Genomic DNA, 15740 nt, shown 5'->3' on the forward strand with positions numbered 1-15740 from the left:
CCCACAAGACTTCTACAAGCTTCCCCCCATTCCTATTTCCAAGGTCATCCTTAAATGGAAATTTTAGCTTTTGGGGGAAATTGAAGTCCATATGGAGTCAAATGAGACCACTCAGGGAACCATGGTTACTACAAAGTAAGTGGTCGTATTTTCTAGTCTCAGAGAGTGCTTCATGTTTCTTTAATCACTATCTAGTGATGCTGGATGGACAAAAAACATGACAGAGGTCAGATACCCACGTGGGGTATGAACAGAGAGTGCTTTTCAGCTCTGTCACAGTTCCCAACACTGTACCAGGGCAGGCTCTCGTATTCATAATCTACTTATCACACATGCTGGAGATGGAAAATGTGCTCTAAGGAGTTCTGTAACAACCATTACCATCCTACTCAATTTACTTAATAAACAGCTTAGATCTACCAAAAAGTGCCTCGGTGAAATTTCAGTGAATCTTAAGCTTTTCTTTCTCTAAATATGAGCAGCTCTGTTTGGAATTAATCACATTCACAGAAAAAATCCCCAAACCTTTCTTAACAAAGGCTAAAGGGGTTGAGAATTAATCCAGCCTCATCTTCAGAGCATTCTTCCACATTTCCAGGTCTTTAATACACTTCATCCAGTACATGACCTGGTTCAGAGTCTTTCACTCTTACTGAGCACGGAAAAATACAGTATCACGGGCTCAGCCAGCCAGCACGTAGCACCTGAAGGCTTTGTCATGGCAAAGTGCTCTGAAGCCAGTTTGGTTAAGACATTCTCTAAAAAGAACCCATCAGAACAAAGCTGTTTGAAAAACAGGATGATCAGATATAGGTAAAACCCCAAACACACTTTCACATTATTTAAAAGAAGGAATGCACATACTCCAAGGAGCAGCTGAGTGATGTACAGTCCAGAAATGCATCTATCATGCTCTCCACTCTTCCCTGCCATACTTCTACTGCCTGGATAAACCATTGCATAGGACAGGATCTAATCTGGTATTTCTGGAATAAAGTCATCGTCACATAACCAGTATCTTGAAGAGTTAGTTTTACAGGACACTACGGATAATACAAGCAAAAATCCACCTCAGGAACAGATACCTTTTCTTACGTATCACTGAAGTAGTTTCTTCTTCATGAAGCCCAAGCAAAGATTTTTCCACCCTATTCTATTGCTGTGGTCCCTGTTCTCACAACATCTTCTACAGTCACTCAGAGCTCCTCACAGTGCTAAAGTACTTGTTGGTGGTGACTGACCTGCTACCAAGATTGTATAGTTATATCAGGTTTTACGACTGAAACCTCTTTTCTTTCTAGCTGATATATAAAAAATGCCATGCCCACAAAAATTGGACAGGTTTTTGAAAATGGAGTTTATTTCTATGTTCTGTGAACTACTTGGATTAGAAACAAGGATACAGAATTAGTAAATCATTTTCTTGTTGATTATGAAATGCTTTATCAGGAGAACTAATTATTTAATTTGAAGACATTCTTAGTAATATTAAAAAATACTTGCATTTCAACTTTAAAAGCATAGAAATATTTCTGTTACCTAGAGGAACTTTCAAACCTTCATCATCATCGAAATAAAAACCATCTATTAAGATGTAGCCGGTTTCAGTAGTTGCAGATGCACTGCACTGCACTGTGTTAACCTCAGATTTGTAATTTAAGGTTAAGGTTTAGAGACAAAAGGGAAGGGAGAAATGGCAGCAGTCCACCCTTGTTTACCTTGTGTAAGCAATTTTTGCCCTAGCCCAGACCGATGACTTTTTCTCTCCAAACCGCTGTTTCGAAAGGGGAACTCCATATTGCATAAGGACTCTCCACATTGACTTTACCTTAAGTCGTCTGGAGAAATATGCTCTGTCAGGATTTTAACCACCGCCAGCAACAAAGCCTCCATGCAAAGACACTGCTTTTCCCAAGCTGCAGTCTCTTAATATAGGCTACTTCTCATGTGCTCAGGTGTGAAACAGAGCTACTGTTACCTGATTTTCTACACCATTTCTATAGGAGTGTGCTAAGCTTGGTACTTTGCACTATCCTTTCCTGGCGTAACAGCTGAGGTAGCGCTGGCTACGTTCTCAGTGTCAGGAAGATTAAGGTCTCCCTTCCAGCTGTGATCTGTTTAAGCATTTTTTTCATATCTTTCACTAACGTTGATTTCCACAGACATCACATCTAGGTCTCACAGTAATAAGCTGTTAAGCGCTGCAGAGCGATAGAGGAATACCAAAGAACATCATTATCCTCCCCAAAACAGCTGCAGGGGCAAAAAAATTTATAACCAGTCCAAAAGCAAAGCACATACACACTCTGTTGCTCATGTTTCTACGTTGACTCTACAATTTCATTTGCTCTTTGCTAACCAGAGCGACCGCCACGGGAGAAGTGATTTGCCTTCCTGATACTACTAGAGCTGAAAGAAGTTTTGGCAAATATCTCGCAGGTCAAATTTTCTATTCTTAAAAAACCCTGAAGAACTCCAGTGCCTGTCCTCTTTTTTTTCCATGCCACACTGATTGTTGCGAAACTCCCAAACGTGCAGTCATAGCTAAGATAACCGTCCGGGCACAGGCCAGCAATTGAGAGCACCACAGACGCTGGTCTCGCAATGCATCTGTGATCAGGAGCGCGGCAAGCGGGACAGCCAGCCTCTTGTTGACAAAAGGCTACTGCAGAAGCTGTAGACTTCAGCGTCCAAACAGCTTTCAGTAGAGAAACTTTATTTTAATATTACCTCATTTTTTGTAGATACTTTTAGAAAGGGCACACACAAGGGCAATGGCATTCAAACTCCTGGTTCAATGGCATTTTTTGGTGATGGGTGATGCTCTGAGTTTTTCACGTACGGCTAGTGATGTCATGCTGTGACCGTGACGCCAGAGTAGCACCCACAGTTGCAATGCAGGTGAATTACACACCACGGTCTAAAGCCTTCCAGCTCACACTCTGACTTGGTAGTGAGATGTTTAAGCTGTGTGGCTAAACTTCTCTGGATACGTTAAGAAAAAAAAAACATGCAAGTTTTCAGCAAATGTTACTGAGCTTTTGAATAACATCTGTGGCTTGGGTGATGCTCTGAGTTTTTCACGTATGGCTAGTGATGTCATGCTGTGACCGTGACGTCAGCATGGTCCTGACATGGGAGCTCTGCCCACGCAGCTTGACTCAATATTTAGTTCTGTAGTTTTCCTACTCCTTCAAAAAAAGATAACTGGGACATTATGGTGCCAAGTGTCATTCCACTTCCAAGCTGAAGCATATGTACCAGACACCTCTTTTTTAGTGACAGCTTGCCGACTAACTCATCAGTGTCTCTACTGTGCATCTACTATATGCAGGGAGATTTTCAGACAAACTGGAAACACAGCTACCAAGGCTGGCTAATAATTCTTGTGATAATCAAACACAGTTCTTCCTTTCTTTTTTTTTTGAATAGCAATGTAAGAAGAGCAAATCCCTTCAAAACAGCACGACATAAAATCCAAGACCTCTGCCACTATGGATATCTAGATGATGAACTGCTTGAGCCTAGATTTTACCTGGTATTTTAACCCAGCCCCTCCTTACCCTCAGCTGGAAGCACGCAGAATCAACCCCATCCTTTTGGGTCAGAACCATCCCACATGGTCACAAAAATAGAAGTGAAAATTATCACCCAAATTTTCCTAATTCACATCATCCCTTTCTCAAGGGAAAATAAGCTTATCTGCAACTGACTTGGGCAGAGTCCTAGAGCACCCCAGGACAAGAATGATGGGCTGTGTCTCCAGCCAACACTGCCTAACGCAAAAATCTCAAGGGTATAGCAATATGTGCGGCATTTATCTGTGTGAGTGTTGTTCACTCCTAAACGAGGGTATGAACACCAAGAGCAGATAAGCAGCAGCGACCTAGTTACCTGCTGAGACTCACCATGCCATACTCACCGCACACACAGGCTGGGCTGCACCCTCAGCCAGGAGGATGATACGGTAATGCCAAACCAACCAGTAAAGCCGAACCCAGGTCTGCAGCCCTCATCTGCCACTGTCTGCAGCGCAGCAACCCCTCGCACTCGGCAGCCGTACTCCGAAGCAAGAAAGACTGGCAAGTAAATATCTCACTCAGCTGAGGTTTTGCCTATACTGCAGAATGCAACTGAAACAAATGTGGGCCAACGCACAGCAAACCTATTCTAACAAATTAAATCTAACAAATTGACCTAGTGAGTCCAGCAGCGCGAGCAGAGAAGATGGAGGTGGACAGGCTTCAGCCCAGGCCAGCAACACAAGCACAAAGGCAGGAAGCCCAGCAGGTTGCACATCCTGTCCCACAGCATCGCCATGGCTATTCTTAGCTGCCCTAGCCGATGTGAAGGAAATGCTGGGATGCCTACCAACGCTGCGACTAGAAATGGAGCTTGGGTGACAGGAGGGGGGATTACAATTTGGCCTGAGCACTACTTTGAAGCTTGTGTTGATTGTCATTAAAAAAAAACAAAAACAAAAAAACCCAAAAACATAAACAAACAAACAAACAAAAAAAACCAACAGAAAATACATATATATAAACGCTAACCAAAGTTTTGGTGGCAAGGGTTTCATGCCACGTTTGGGATGCTAGCACGGATCAGACCGAGGAGAAGGTTGCTGCTGAAAGTGCTGGCCTGCCTGGCGTCAGACACAGCTTCACTCCCATCCAGCCCCTCCCCTGTGGCATCAGCTCCTCCGATGCAAAAGCAGCAAGGAGCTGTTCTGGGAGCTGGATGTGGTCCTTGAGGTGGTCAGGCAACCACCTCAGGTCGGAGGTCTAGGAATGGCATGGTAAAGGCATGTGTAAAAGCAAAAGTAAGCTATAGACCTGAAGGTTCCTTTCCCATCCTATTAATTAAAAATTCCCACACTAGCATATCTCATAAAGGATGTTCATATTAAGTTTAAATCACATCTTTTCATGATGAGGTAGAAGCAGCTTTGGAAAACGGCAAAACTCAAGCTCATGTGCAACGCTTACAGTATAACCAAACATACCCTCTTGCATATGTAACTAATAATATGGAACCACTTTTCCCTCCTGAAGCAGAAAAAAGCAGCTGCTGAAGCTGCACCAGCGAGGGGCTCCAAAATGAACTTACCGTTGCAAGCTCACGAACAGCTCAAGGCAGGCATTAATAACGATCCTGCCCTCCTCAGTATGACTGCTGGCAGCTCTATCTTTTTCTGCAGTCAGTACTTGTCTCCCAACAAACTTTACAAACTGCAGTGTTTCTGAACTGAAATAAATGAAGCTGAAAAAGATCAAAGCATCTTCTGCTCTAAAGTAGCTATCTTCCACAGACATTAAACAAAACAGTACAGACTTCTATTAGGAAACCTACCTTACTGACCGATATGTTAGATAGTTAACCACTGCCAATTAATAGGGCAGAAAAAAAATTTTTATTAATTTCAAAGGCTGTTTTTCTTAGGAAAAAAACCCCACATTTTGCATAATGAACTCTTCACATGATACTATAACTGAGCAGCTATTCTTTTAATTGCACCTGGAATCCAGACAGTTGGAGGCCATCACTTTACAACCCATTTATTAACCTCCTCTTCTACTTGTGCTCTTTGTACTTGTTTCTGAGGTTCTGGGAGATGGTGAAAGTGCATTTCTACTAGTCAGATTTCTTCCTAGGAACCGACCCGAGAAAGAAATCCCAACTAAAAGTATTTGACATTCAAGAGCTCCACTTATTTTCTCAGGACTTAATTTAAAAAATAAAAACCAACACATTATTTTTTATTTTAAAAGAAGGCAAGAAGAAATATCATCAATGAACACTACTAATGAACACTAGCTATGCCAATTATATTTTAACATTGCTCAGAAATAGGATCCAAGACATGAAAAAAAAGAAGCCAAATTAATCCCATGTGCTTCCTGGAGACATATAGATGAAAGATACTTTTCAGTATCACGGTTTTGCTCTTCAACTACTTAGATAAAACGGTGAATGCAAAAAAAATATAAATGTGAGCCTGCTAAAACATGGTACTCTACCTCACAGGCAGCTAACCACACAAAGCAAAGGTCATAAGGAATAATCAGGCTTCCTGCTAGCAGCAAAACTACTTTTGATTTGGGAAATTGTCAAGACTGGCTTTAGCTCAGGCAAATGGAGCATCCACCTCTTTCCATCTGGCAGAGAAAGAAAAAACCAAAGTTACTACAGACCTGAACAACTTAAACGCATACCTAAAAAGGGCATAACTGATGCTATGCTATGAAACTAAAATAGTCACAACATATTTATATGCTTTTAAATATAGTCAGCAGTATTTCCCATTCCCTCCAAGTGGAACTCAGAACATGTAGCTACAAAATTCACCCCCTCCGTCCCCCCTGGTCTCTCCATAGCTGAAGAGATTAGAAAGCGCAGTCAAAGCAGGGGGCAGGGGAAGGAGAATGGCAAGAATCTTTATCCCTCCTCCCCAAACTCCACCAGGCAGTGTTCAATAAATTCAGATGGCCCAATTTCAGAAGCAAACAGCAATGTCAGTTTAGCTAAACTTGTTAACAAGTCTTAGGACACTCAGTGAGCTTTTCTTCTTTCTTTTTAGAGAATGGGGAAAAGGAATAAATCCTGGAATTATAACAAACAGAGAGTTTTTCTGCACCAAATTCACAAAGATCATGGTACTCCTGATTTTAATACATCCATAAAATCTAGGTACTTTCTGTCGTTCTTCAAAAGCCAGGCTGTACTGGCAGAAGCTTTGGACTCACTCCCACAAGTAATTCCTTGCATGCAAGTAACTACTCGTCAGCCCGATGAAATTATTCATGAATACAGAAATTTACAGGACTGAGCCCCTGCCGTGACTTTTGGGGAGTCACAAGTTCGGGCTAGTTTTGTCTTTTACATAACTATGTGTATGCCCACACCAAATACCATGATGCAGCAATAACAGATATTACCAAAAGCTTAGAGTGGATGTTGAAAGCAATCGAGCTAAAATTATAAGGGGTTCCACAGAAGCAATTTACTCTGCTAAAAAGTAAAGCTTCACAGGACTGTGGCTAGCCCACTGAGTGTCTGAATTAGTTCCGCACTGCACCTCAGGTGCAGATATAATCTAAGAAGCGATTCTGAAATAGCATGTTTCTGGATGAGACATGTACCAAGTGTAAAATACTTCACCCAGCGATGTTTGGTACATCTCCAACACACTTACTCAGAAGCACAAACAATTTAGACACTGAAATACAAACTTATTTTTCCTTAAAATTAGTGTTCCATATTTTTTTATTTTAAAAATTCAGGAATGTGATACACAATACAATTAGCTCCCCATCACTGCATTGTTCACTTACATGAGATTCACTAGTTTCACGCTTTGTGGAAAAAAAAAAAAAAAGAGACTGCGCAGTGCTTTTGAATGCTCCCAGTATTCTGGATCTGTGATCTTCAAAACAAATCCAAGTCTGTGTAACCACAGACAGATCAGGTTAAAAAAAAAAATCAAGCTATATCACAAGCTAGCAGGCTACAGTCGAGTCTCATACAGCCAGAACAAACACAAAAATTGTGTTCCTGCCACTCTACAGCCACCACCTTAACCTGAGTATACACTTTCAAGGAATTTACCATCGAGGGCTAAAGAGACCAAAGGGCCCCGTTAACACCAGCTGGTGCTGCACATGCAACACAGCACATAACGGAGGGGCCACGCATCTCCCCCTTCTGCCCCCAGCATCATCATCATCATCACACCTGCATCCTGTCCTGATAATGAAAATAACAAGGGGGAGAGCTTTTTGTCTTTTAAGCTAGCCATTGCCTGCAATGGACACAGAAATAGAAAAATAAGACTTCTGGCACACACACACAAAAAAAGATTAAATAGTTACAATGGAATTAGTGAGTACAAGTCCATCTATTCAGATGCATTTACTGAGACTGTTAACCAATGGTGGCAACTGTCAAGACTTAATAGCTGCTCTCTCTTTATAAGAGCAACAGGAGAGAAGTCAGTCAGGCTTCTCAGTGCTACTATGGTTTGTCTTGGTTTTTTGTTTTTTGGTTTTTTTTTAAAAAATAAACTAAAGAGCAGTAGTTCTATGGCGCTTTAGTGATATACAGCAGGACCTCAATAATTCATATTAATGACTGAGACCAATTTTAAACTAGTGAGCAAAATAATTCATGGAAGTTTACCATAAAAAGCAAAGACACACATTTCCCCAAAAAATAGTACTTTGTTCATTTCAAAATTTACTTGATTAATACTTTGTAGCATACTAGCAGTGGCAGCATATTCTGCAAATGTAGTCTCATACAAGATCCCACTTAACAGTCAACTCTAGATCATATACAGGTAACAGAAGAAAGAATTAAGATTATTCAGACAAAACAGAAACATACATAAATACTGTATTAACATATTTAAGTTAGTTTATGAGACTATACAACAAGCATAAACATAGAAAAAGGTGATCGATGCTGATGGCTGAGAAGCACCAACATCCCCAAGCTCGCACAAGGCTGAACCGACCCATCCGCACACCGCAGCTTCCAGTAGACGCGTCTGAGCAGCCAAGAGGCAAAATGGCGGCACGGTGCTGCACTGCATCCAAGCCAACAAACCCTGCGAGAGGGGGCTCGCGCGAAACCGGACAGAGCTCCTCTACTTCTCCGATGCTTTGGCACATAGCGTTTGGCCAACGCGCTGGCATGCGATACAGAGCTGCTCTGGCCCTGTGGACCGCACAGTTAATATACAACACTGGTAATCCACCCATGGATAATCGAGAGTTGACTGCAACGCCCTGCTAAGAAGTTGAGCAAGACCACTGACACAATCTGGGCCAATCCAGGTCCGACGAGCAGCAGACTATTCTGAACTACTTAGGAGCAATTATCATAAGAGACACGTATTAGAAATGCAAACTAGCAAGGTGTTCTGTATTTGGAGGCAAAGCTACATTCCCTTCACTAACAAAACATTCTTTTTAAAAAGATCTACATTTAAATACTGTTAAAAACCTGAAAACCACAGCATCAAAGAATTTCATAAGGCCAAAACTATCCTCAGTTCCCTCTGTTCTGCCTAGGTATTGCAATACATTTGTAGAAGTAAATACCACACAATTTATGATCTTATACTCCTTCCAGTGCCTTCCAGTAACAGATCTCAGAGTTCTTCACACAAGAGTTAAGCCTCACAACACCCCTGTGAGGTAGGTATTATCCCCATTTTAAGACAGGGAAACTGAGGCAGAGTGTTTATCATGTCCAGAGTCACAGAGCAAACAATGGAAGATGTGAGTTGTTTTCCAGTTTTGAGCATAGCATCAGTCAATTAAATCACAAGACATCATTTCCCATACTTAACTTGAGGGTGGATCGAAAGAGTCAGGGTTTTAGATTAGATTTCTTGTATGTTTTTTCTTCAATTCTCATCTACTCTCTGCCAAATTCATGGAGTCCATAGACCAGTTTATCCTTTGTTAAGGGGTAAGGTGGCAGCATACTGTAACAGCTTCTTTAGAGCCAGTTGTCAATTAACTGAGTTAACATTTTAAACCATAGATTCAGATAGTTAATAAGTGGATTCAGATAGTTAATAAGTGAAATTATGTGATACCTAAACATCTCAAAATGTGGAATATGGTGAATGAAATCCTACTCTCTGCCCCACTTCCTCAAAAGTCAGCAGAGGGCTCCTGAGGACACGGCGGGGACCAGGACTGCGGTCCCTGCAAGTGCTTACAGACACACTCAACTACAAGCAAAATGCACCACTGAATTACTTGTTACGGAGGCTACTGTCTATGCTTAAAAGCATGAATTATACTGTTGGTGCTTGGCAGACTTTCCCCAACAGAGCGCTTATTGACATAACTAATTCTTTTATCTTAGCAAACTGAGCATCAGTTAAAAATGAAGCTCTGGCTCTTCATTCATAGCACTGTGAGTCAAGGATTCTTTAAACCCCGAAGACTGTTATAACCAGACACAATTTGGAAATAAGGAAAAACACCAGAAAATCCATAAAATATGAAAGTATGCGTTACTTTATCGGTCAGTTTCACCTTGTGATCACAGAGCAGTACACAGTAGCTTGAACTTCCATTCTGATAGAAAAAAAACCCTTTCACATCTGATATTTTCACAAGCAGTTGATTTTAATTACCTCGCTACCTTACCAGAAAGAGTGGGGACAGTTTCTAACAATCACATGAGGTTCTCTTTAAAATATGCTATGCGATAAATTAATTAGAAAAGCCTTCACATTTATTATTATATAGGTTTAAGAAAAATATGTGAAACTGCAAAGTGGTTTCCAGTTTTAAGTAGTTACATGTTTAAAAATGTTCTATAAACTTTGGTTTCTTTAGGGCTCTAAATAAGCAATATATTAAAATATCTACAAATCAAATATTAAAGGAAAGAGTAGGTCCAAGAAATCTGTAACACAAATTGAGTTCCTACATGTTTATCCCTCAAATAACTTTTCACTGGAAAAAATACTTTAATTTGAAGCACAGCAAAAAGTATCTCTGCTGAAATATTGAAACTGGTTTTCTGAAGTTGTTACAGCATTGGCGCACTTTCTGTCTGTCTCAGAACAAAGTCAACACAAACACATTGTATCATGACAGGGACATTATATTCTTTAAAACAAGCATTCTAGATTTAGCAATATGACAAGAACAAGGACTTCAGCAATTACACTACTTGGCAAAGTTGCATCTCTTCCTCTTGCAATATAGCTGTTGTCGAAGTCACCAAAACTCAGGTAGCACCATTCAGGGAGTTACAAAGACGACTCAAACTGCTCGTTTTGATCGGTGTTTGCCTCTAGCTTAACTGAAGGGACGCTCTCCGACTTAGTCCTCCTAGTTTTCGGAAATTCAATGACAACTTCTGAACAAGAAATACTAAACGACGAAGATTTTTCTGTCTTCTTTGCAGTACTATCTTCTGCTGTTCCACAACACTGCTTCAAAGCACACTGAGTCCTGCAAGGAAACTCACATTTCCCTCTCCCTGATTCAGAGCCAACGCTGGCAAACTCAGGCTGAATGGTAGTTGCATGAATCCCTTCATCATGAAAAATCTCTTTTATGCGCTTTGCCACCATCATGTATGTGGAAGGGTCAGGACACTTTATGTGAGCAGTGCCAATGATCCTACTGCCTGCTAGTTGCCAAATGTGTAACTCATGGACTGCTTCAACTCCTTCAAGGGTACGTAATTTTGAGTTCAAAGAATGAACATCTATTTGTTTGGGAACAGTCTGTAGAAGTATAAGGGCTGACTCCCTAAGTAACGGGTAAGTTGTGTAAAGGAGTATACAAACCATAATCAAACAAAGGACGGGATCTAAATATAGCAACCAGCATGGACCAGTCACTGTAATGCTCTCTTGCTCAGACCTGTTTGCTCTGCCAAGTATTTGGGATAAAGTAGCATTTTCCATGCAATGATTGTTGACACAGGGATTAAAGCAGGGCCCATCTTTGGGGCATGGATTCCACAAGCCATAAAAGAGCAAAGCATTCACTACCACAATGACTGAACCTAAGGCATCTCCAAAAACATGCAGAAAAACTCCACGCATGTTAAGCTGTGCACTAGAGTCTTCTTCAACCTCCTCTACATCCAGAGGATAATGACCAGCGTTCCCATTCACTTGTAGGTCAGTCATGTCGTCTTTCATATCACCTGACAAGAAAACAGTAAAATGATCAGGCATATGCTATAACACTCCACATTACTACAATTCCATACAAAATAATAACCAACATTAAGCTTGCCACATCGAGCACGAAACTGAAAAGCAAGCAACTCTACCCATAACAATTAGCAATGCTTTCCCTGGCTGAGAAATATTCAGTTGTGCCAGTAAGTGATCTAAACAGTCTAGAAGGCAATTTTTCCTACATGGAGCTTAAAGATGTAGTGGCAAAGTATGAAGATGACCTCATTTTAGTTTTTTCTACTGAAAAATTGTTTTCATGTTTTCCAGCTGTTTAACCATTTGACTACTCATTGTTCATTTCTTAAACAAAATGCAGAATTACAGAGCATATAGAAAAAAGCTGGTTAAGCAGCTAAGTAACTTACATTTGTTCCCTCTTTTGAAAAGCCAGAAGGCTAATCACATTGCTAAAATCTCTCTTAACACAGGACTGCATTGCTATTTTATATTAAAATTTATGAGGCCAGAAGCTCAAAAGCTGTAAGCATACTGCTTTATAGTAACTTCTTTTCAGGTTTAGTAGTTCATTTTCAAAAGACTTCTGCATTCAAAGAAAAGGACTTTTTTCTGAGATGGCATATGGAGCCAGCAGAACTGTGAAATACCATGAGCTGAGTTTTTAGGTTTAAAACACAGAAATTATCAGCAGTATTGACTACAGGACAGTGTGAGTTATCACTGAACCTCTCAGAGGCTATGAACTAGTGTTATTCAAATTTGAGAATTTTTTTAAAAGTACTAAAAATACCTTTTTTAATGTAGAGTGACATACAGCTGTTGAGTAACATAGCTGTTGACGCCCAAAGCTATACGTCATGGACTGTGCAATGCATAAATAAACATTTTAGTGCACTCCTTTGTCAAAACTGTCTGTGATATTACCACTCCATCACATCTAACTAGCTATATAGGAATAAATGCACACATCATTACAAAGAAGAATTTTTTTTGGAAAGAAAAACATCTTCCAATGTTCAAAATTGAAAGTACTTTACATGATTAACCTCCTACTTTTCTTCAGAAGTTCTTCTTTGGACAGAAGACTTTCAGTATTAAAGAAATGTAATGGGCAGTGGCTCAACAAACTGAAAGAAGGAGCTCTTACTGCTTCCGTGGTTATTCAGTTCAGAGCTTTGTAAACATTAACATGTTGGTAAGACCTGCAGCCTCTGCCACTTTGCTCTCATGACTGCAACTCTGTAATCATAAAGCTTCCACAAGTTCTTTCCTCTCTGAAGGGGAAGAGGTGGGCTCCTATGAAGCTGGCTGAGCTCCAAGCCCCAGGCTCATTACCTCGTGCATCACACTTCTGTCCTAAAGCTCCAGCTACATTTTCCACGCAACCTCTAAGAGTTATGGAATATGGGACTTGTAACTTTCCAGAGAAATCAATAAATTAGAGGAAAATATCTCAGGTTACAGAGTACAGACTTCAGGGTCCAGAATGAGAGCAAGGAAAGAGGAACGCTCTGCTGCATACCAAGTAGTTAGAGCAAAGGAGATTTGAAAAGTCGTTAGAGCTATCTATAAGGGCGGATAACAGGAAACACAGCTCCAGAAAGCTCTTGAGATTTTTTTAATGGCAAATGGTTAAAATGTGTCCATTTGAAATGTGCTTGTTTAAATCTAACCACAAACTGATTACTTCACATAACATGTATGCACAAAGACACCTGTGAAGGACTACCCCCTAAGGCCACCACTAGCTTTCTACTTCCACCTTAGGAAATCAGGGTCTACCTCTCTTTGTAATTTCCAATGAAGGCATAGTACCACTCTCAGTCATTTCCCTAGTCTTCACCTACACATCTTAAAGCTTCTCACAAGTCTCCAAGCACCTTTACCTGTAACATTTCCATGGGTAAACTAGGAACAACTTCATCCGTTACACATGACAGGGCATAGAAGTAACCTCGTTTCAAAGTTTCACTGTGACCAAAATTATGCCCTATTGCCAGCTAAATACCCACAACAAATAATATGTTATTGCCAGAAGGACATCCATGAGAAATTCCAGACAAATTAGCTCAAAATAGTATACGTTTTAATCCATGCTATAAGTTAATCTTTTAGTCTAGAACTAATCCAAAACTTGGCTAAAAGCATAACTTTTCACCATGTCTCACCATGCAAGAACAATTCACAAGCCAAGATACTATCAGATCAATGGTTAAGGCAATTTTACATTATTTGAAAGTAATTATTAGGATACCTTTGTTGGAACTAACTCAACATTAAGAGCTTATTATGTGGTCAAGAAAATGGTGTACTGTGTTCAGAGGAACTTTCCTATCCTCTTGCAAAACCTGTCTTTTCAAAACCAACATGGAGCCAGAAAGAGAGTGCACTGAATTTCTCAAGTGTGTATTGGAACCTCTGACCACTGAAAAAACGAAACTGTAGCAAAGTTCACTCTGCTCAATTAAAGCTCAATTTAAGCTACACCAGTGGTCTCCTGATGTCATCCCGAAAACAAGAGACAGGGGTTCTCAAGACTGGAACCCCTTCCTCCTGGTAACAGGGATGCCATATGATTAAAGAAGAGAAGTGGCAATTACGCACCTTTCACTCTGCTAGCATGCAGTACTTGGCTTCGACCAAGCGACTTCAAAATAAATTATCCAGGCTTCTGGATCCATTAAAAAAAAACAAAAACCACACACACACAAGAAATTCCCTCCCACAAAACAGACAGTTTGATCACAATTGGGAAGGGAAGATTTTAAATTTATGTGCAAGTGAGTGGGAAGGTACATGCTTTAGAAAGCTAAAGAAAACTAATTCAAAGAAACCACGCATGTACTCTGACACCAGTGAGCTCCACTTTTAGTGCCTACTGCATGACTTCCACAGTTCTGACTGGTAATTTCCAAGACTTCTTCCTAATAATACAGATTTCACGAAGAAGTACAACACTGTTGTAATGGAATATGCTTCAGTATGTTACGTTCATATCGAGATTAGCTTCTCAGGTAGCTAACAACAGACCCAACGGACATATGTGGCTGTCAGGACCAAGGTGTTGAGCTGCGCTCTATTTGATGTGCAGCCAGATCAGAAGGCGTTAGGGCAATGTCTTGTGACAGCTTGTCTCGCTATGCAAAAACACTTGCCATGTGCCTTCTCTACCAGCACGAACTTTTTCCAGGGCAAACTGCTTTAGCCCAAGACTCTTTCACACTCTGACCTGCCTGCAAGACAAACACCCAACTTAGGGCACTTTTTAGCACTTGAAGGAAAGGTGTGATGCAGAGGTGCAACAGCCACGTGCCCAAGAGCACTGCTAAGAAAGTTTCTCGCATCTTCCCCAGAAGGAAGGACTTGCGGTCCCCATGAAGCTTGCACCAGATGGCACCATTATGCCCACCATCTTCCCTGGGGAAGGGGCCTCTCCTGCTTTCCTGACACCTCTATGATGGGATGGGACAGAGGAGCCACAGGACTTACCCAGCTTCTCCTGGCTGACTCCGTTGGAGCTGCTGCAGTTCTCCACCAAGGTGCTGGTCTCCTCCCGGTGCAGTGCAGCTTCCACATCCCCGGATGGCTGCTCGGGTTTGGGGCCGCTGCGGGGGTCCTGCCTGCCGCTGTGCGAGTGTCCGTGGCCATGGGAATGGCCGTGGCCCCCGACACCATGGTGGTTGAAGAGGCAGAGGCCCAGCAGGTTGATGATGAGTCCTGCCACCCCCACACCGATGACCACCAGCGGCTGCTGGATCTCATGGGGTTCTGTGAAGCGCTCAATGGCCTCCAGCAGGATGGTGAAGCAGAGGGCGGTGAGGAAGACAGCGTTGACAAGGGCACCCATCACCTCGGCCCGCACCCACCCGAAGGTGTTCTTCTTGGTGGCACGGGTGCGCTGGGCAAAGCGCACGGCCACCAGCGCCACGACCAGGGCCATGACATCGGAGAGCATGTGGAAGGAGTCAGAGAGCATGGCCAGCGACGACGTGACCCGGCTCACCACCACCTCCACCACGAAGAAGAGAAAGGTGAGCGCCAGCATGCACAGCAG

At 41.6% G+C, this 15740-nt stretch overlaps 1 protein-coding gene across 1 annotated transcript; it reads right to left on the reverse strand.

The window, feature by feature from the left end:
* Nucleotides 1-10023: 10023 nt before the first annotated feature.
* Nucleotides 10024-15734, reverse strand: SLC30A1 (solute carrier family 30 (zinc transporter), member 1; the record flags this gene model as incomplete). Its single annotated transcript, XM_009707148.1, has 2 exons — nt 10024-11691; nt 15176-15734. Coding segments are annotated over 2 exons (1470 nt in total), but the record flags the coding sequence as incomplete, so codon positions are not given.
* Nucleotides 15735-15740: the final 6 nt, after the last annotated feature.

Source organism: Cariama cristata, unplaced genomic scaffold, assembly GCF_000690535.1.
Source record: "Cariama cristata isolate BGI_N322 unplaced genomic scaffold, ASM69053v1 scaffold24039, whole genome shotgun sequence".
Lineage (NCBI taxonomy): Eukaryota > Metazoa > Chordata > Aves > Cariamiformes > Cariamidae > Cariama > Cariama cristata.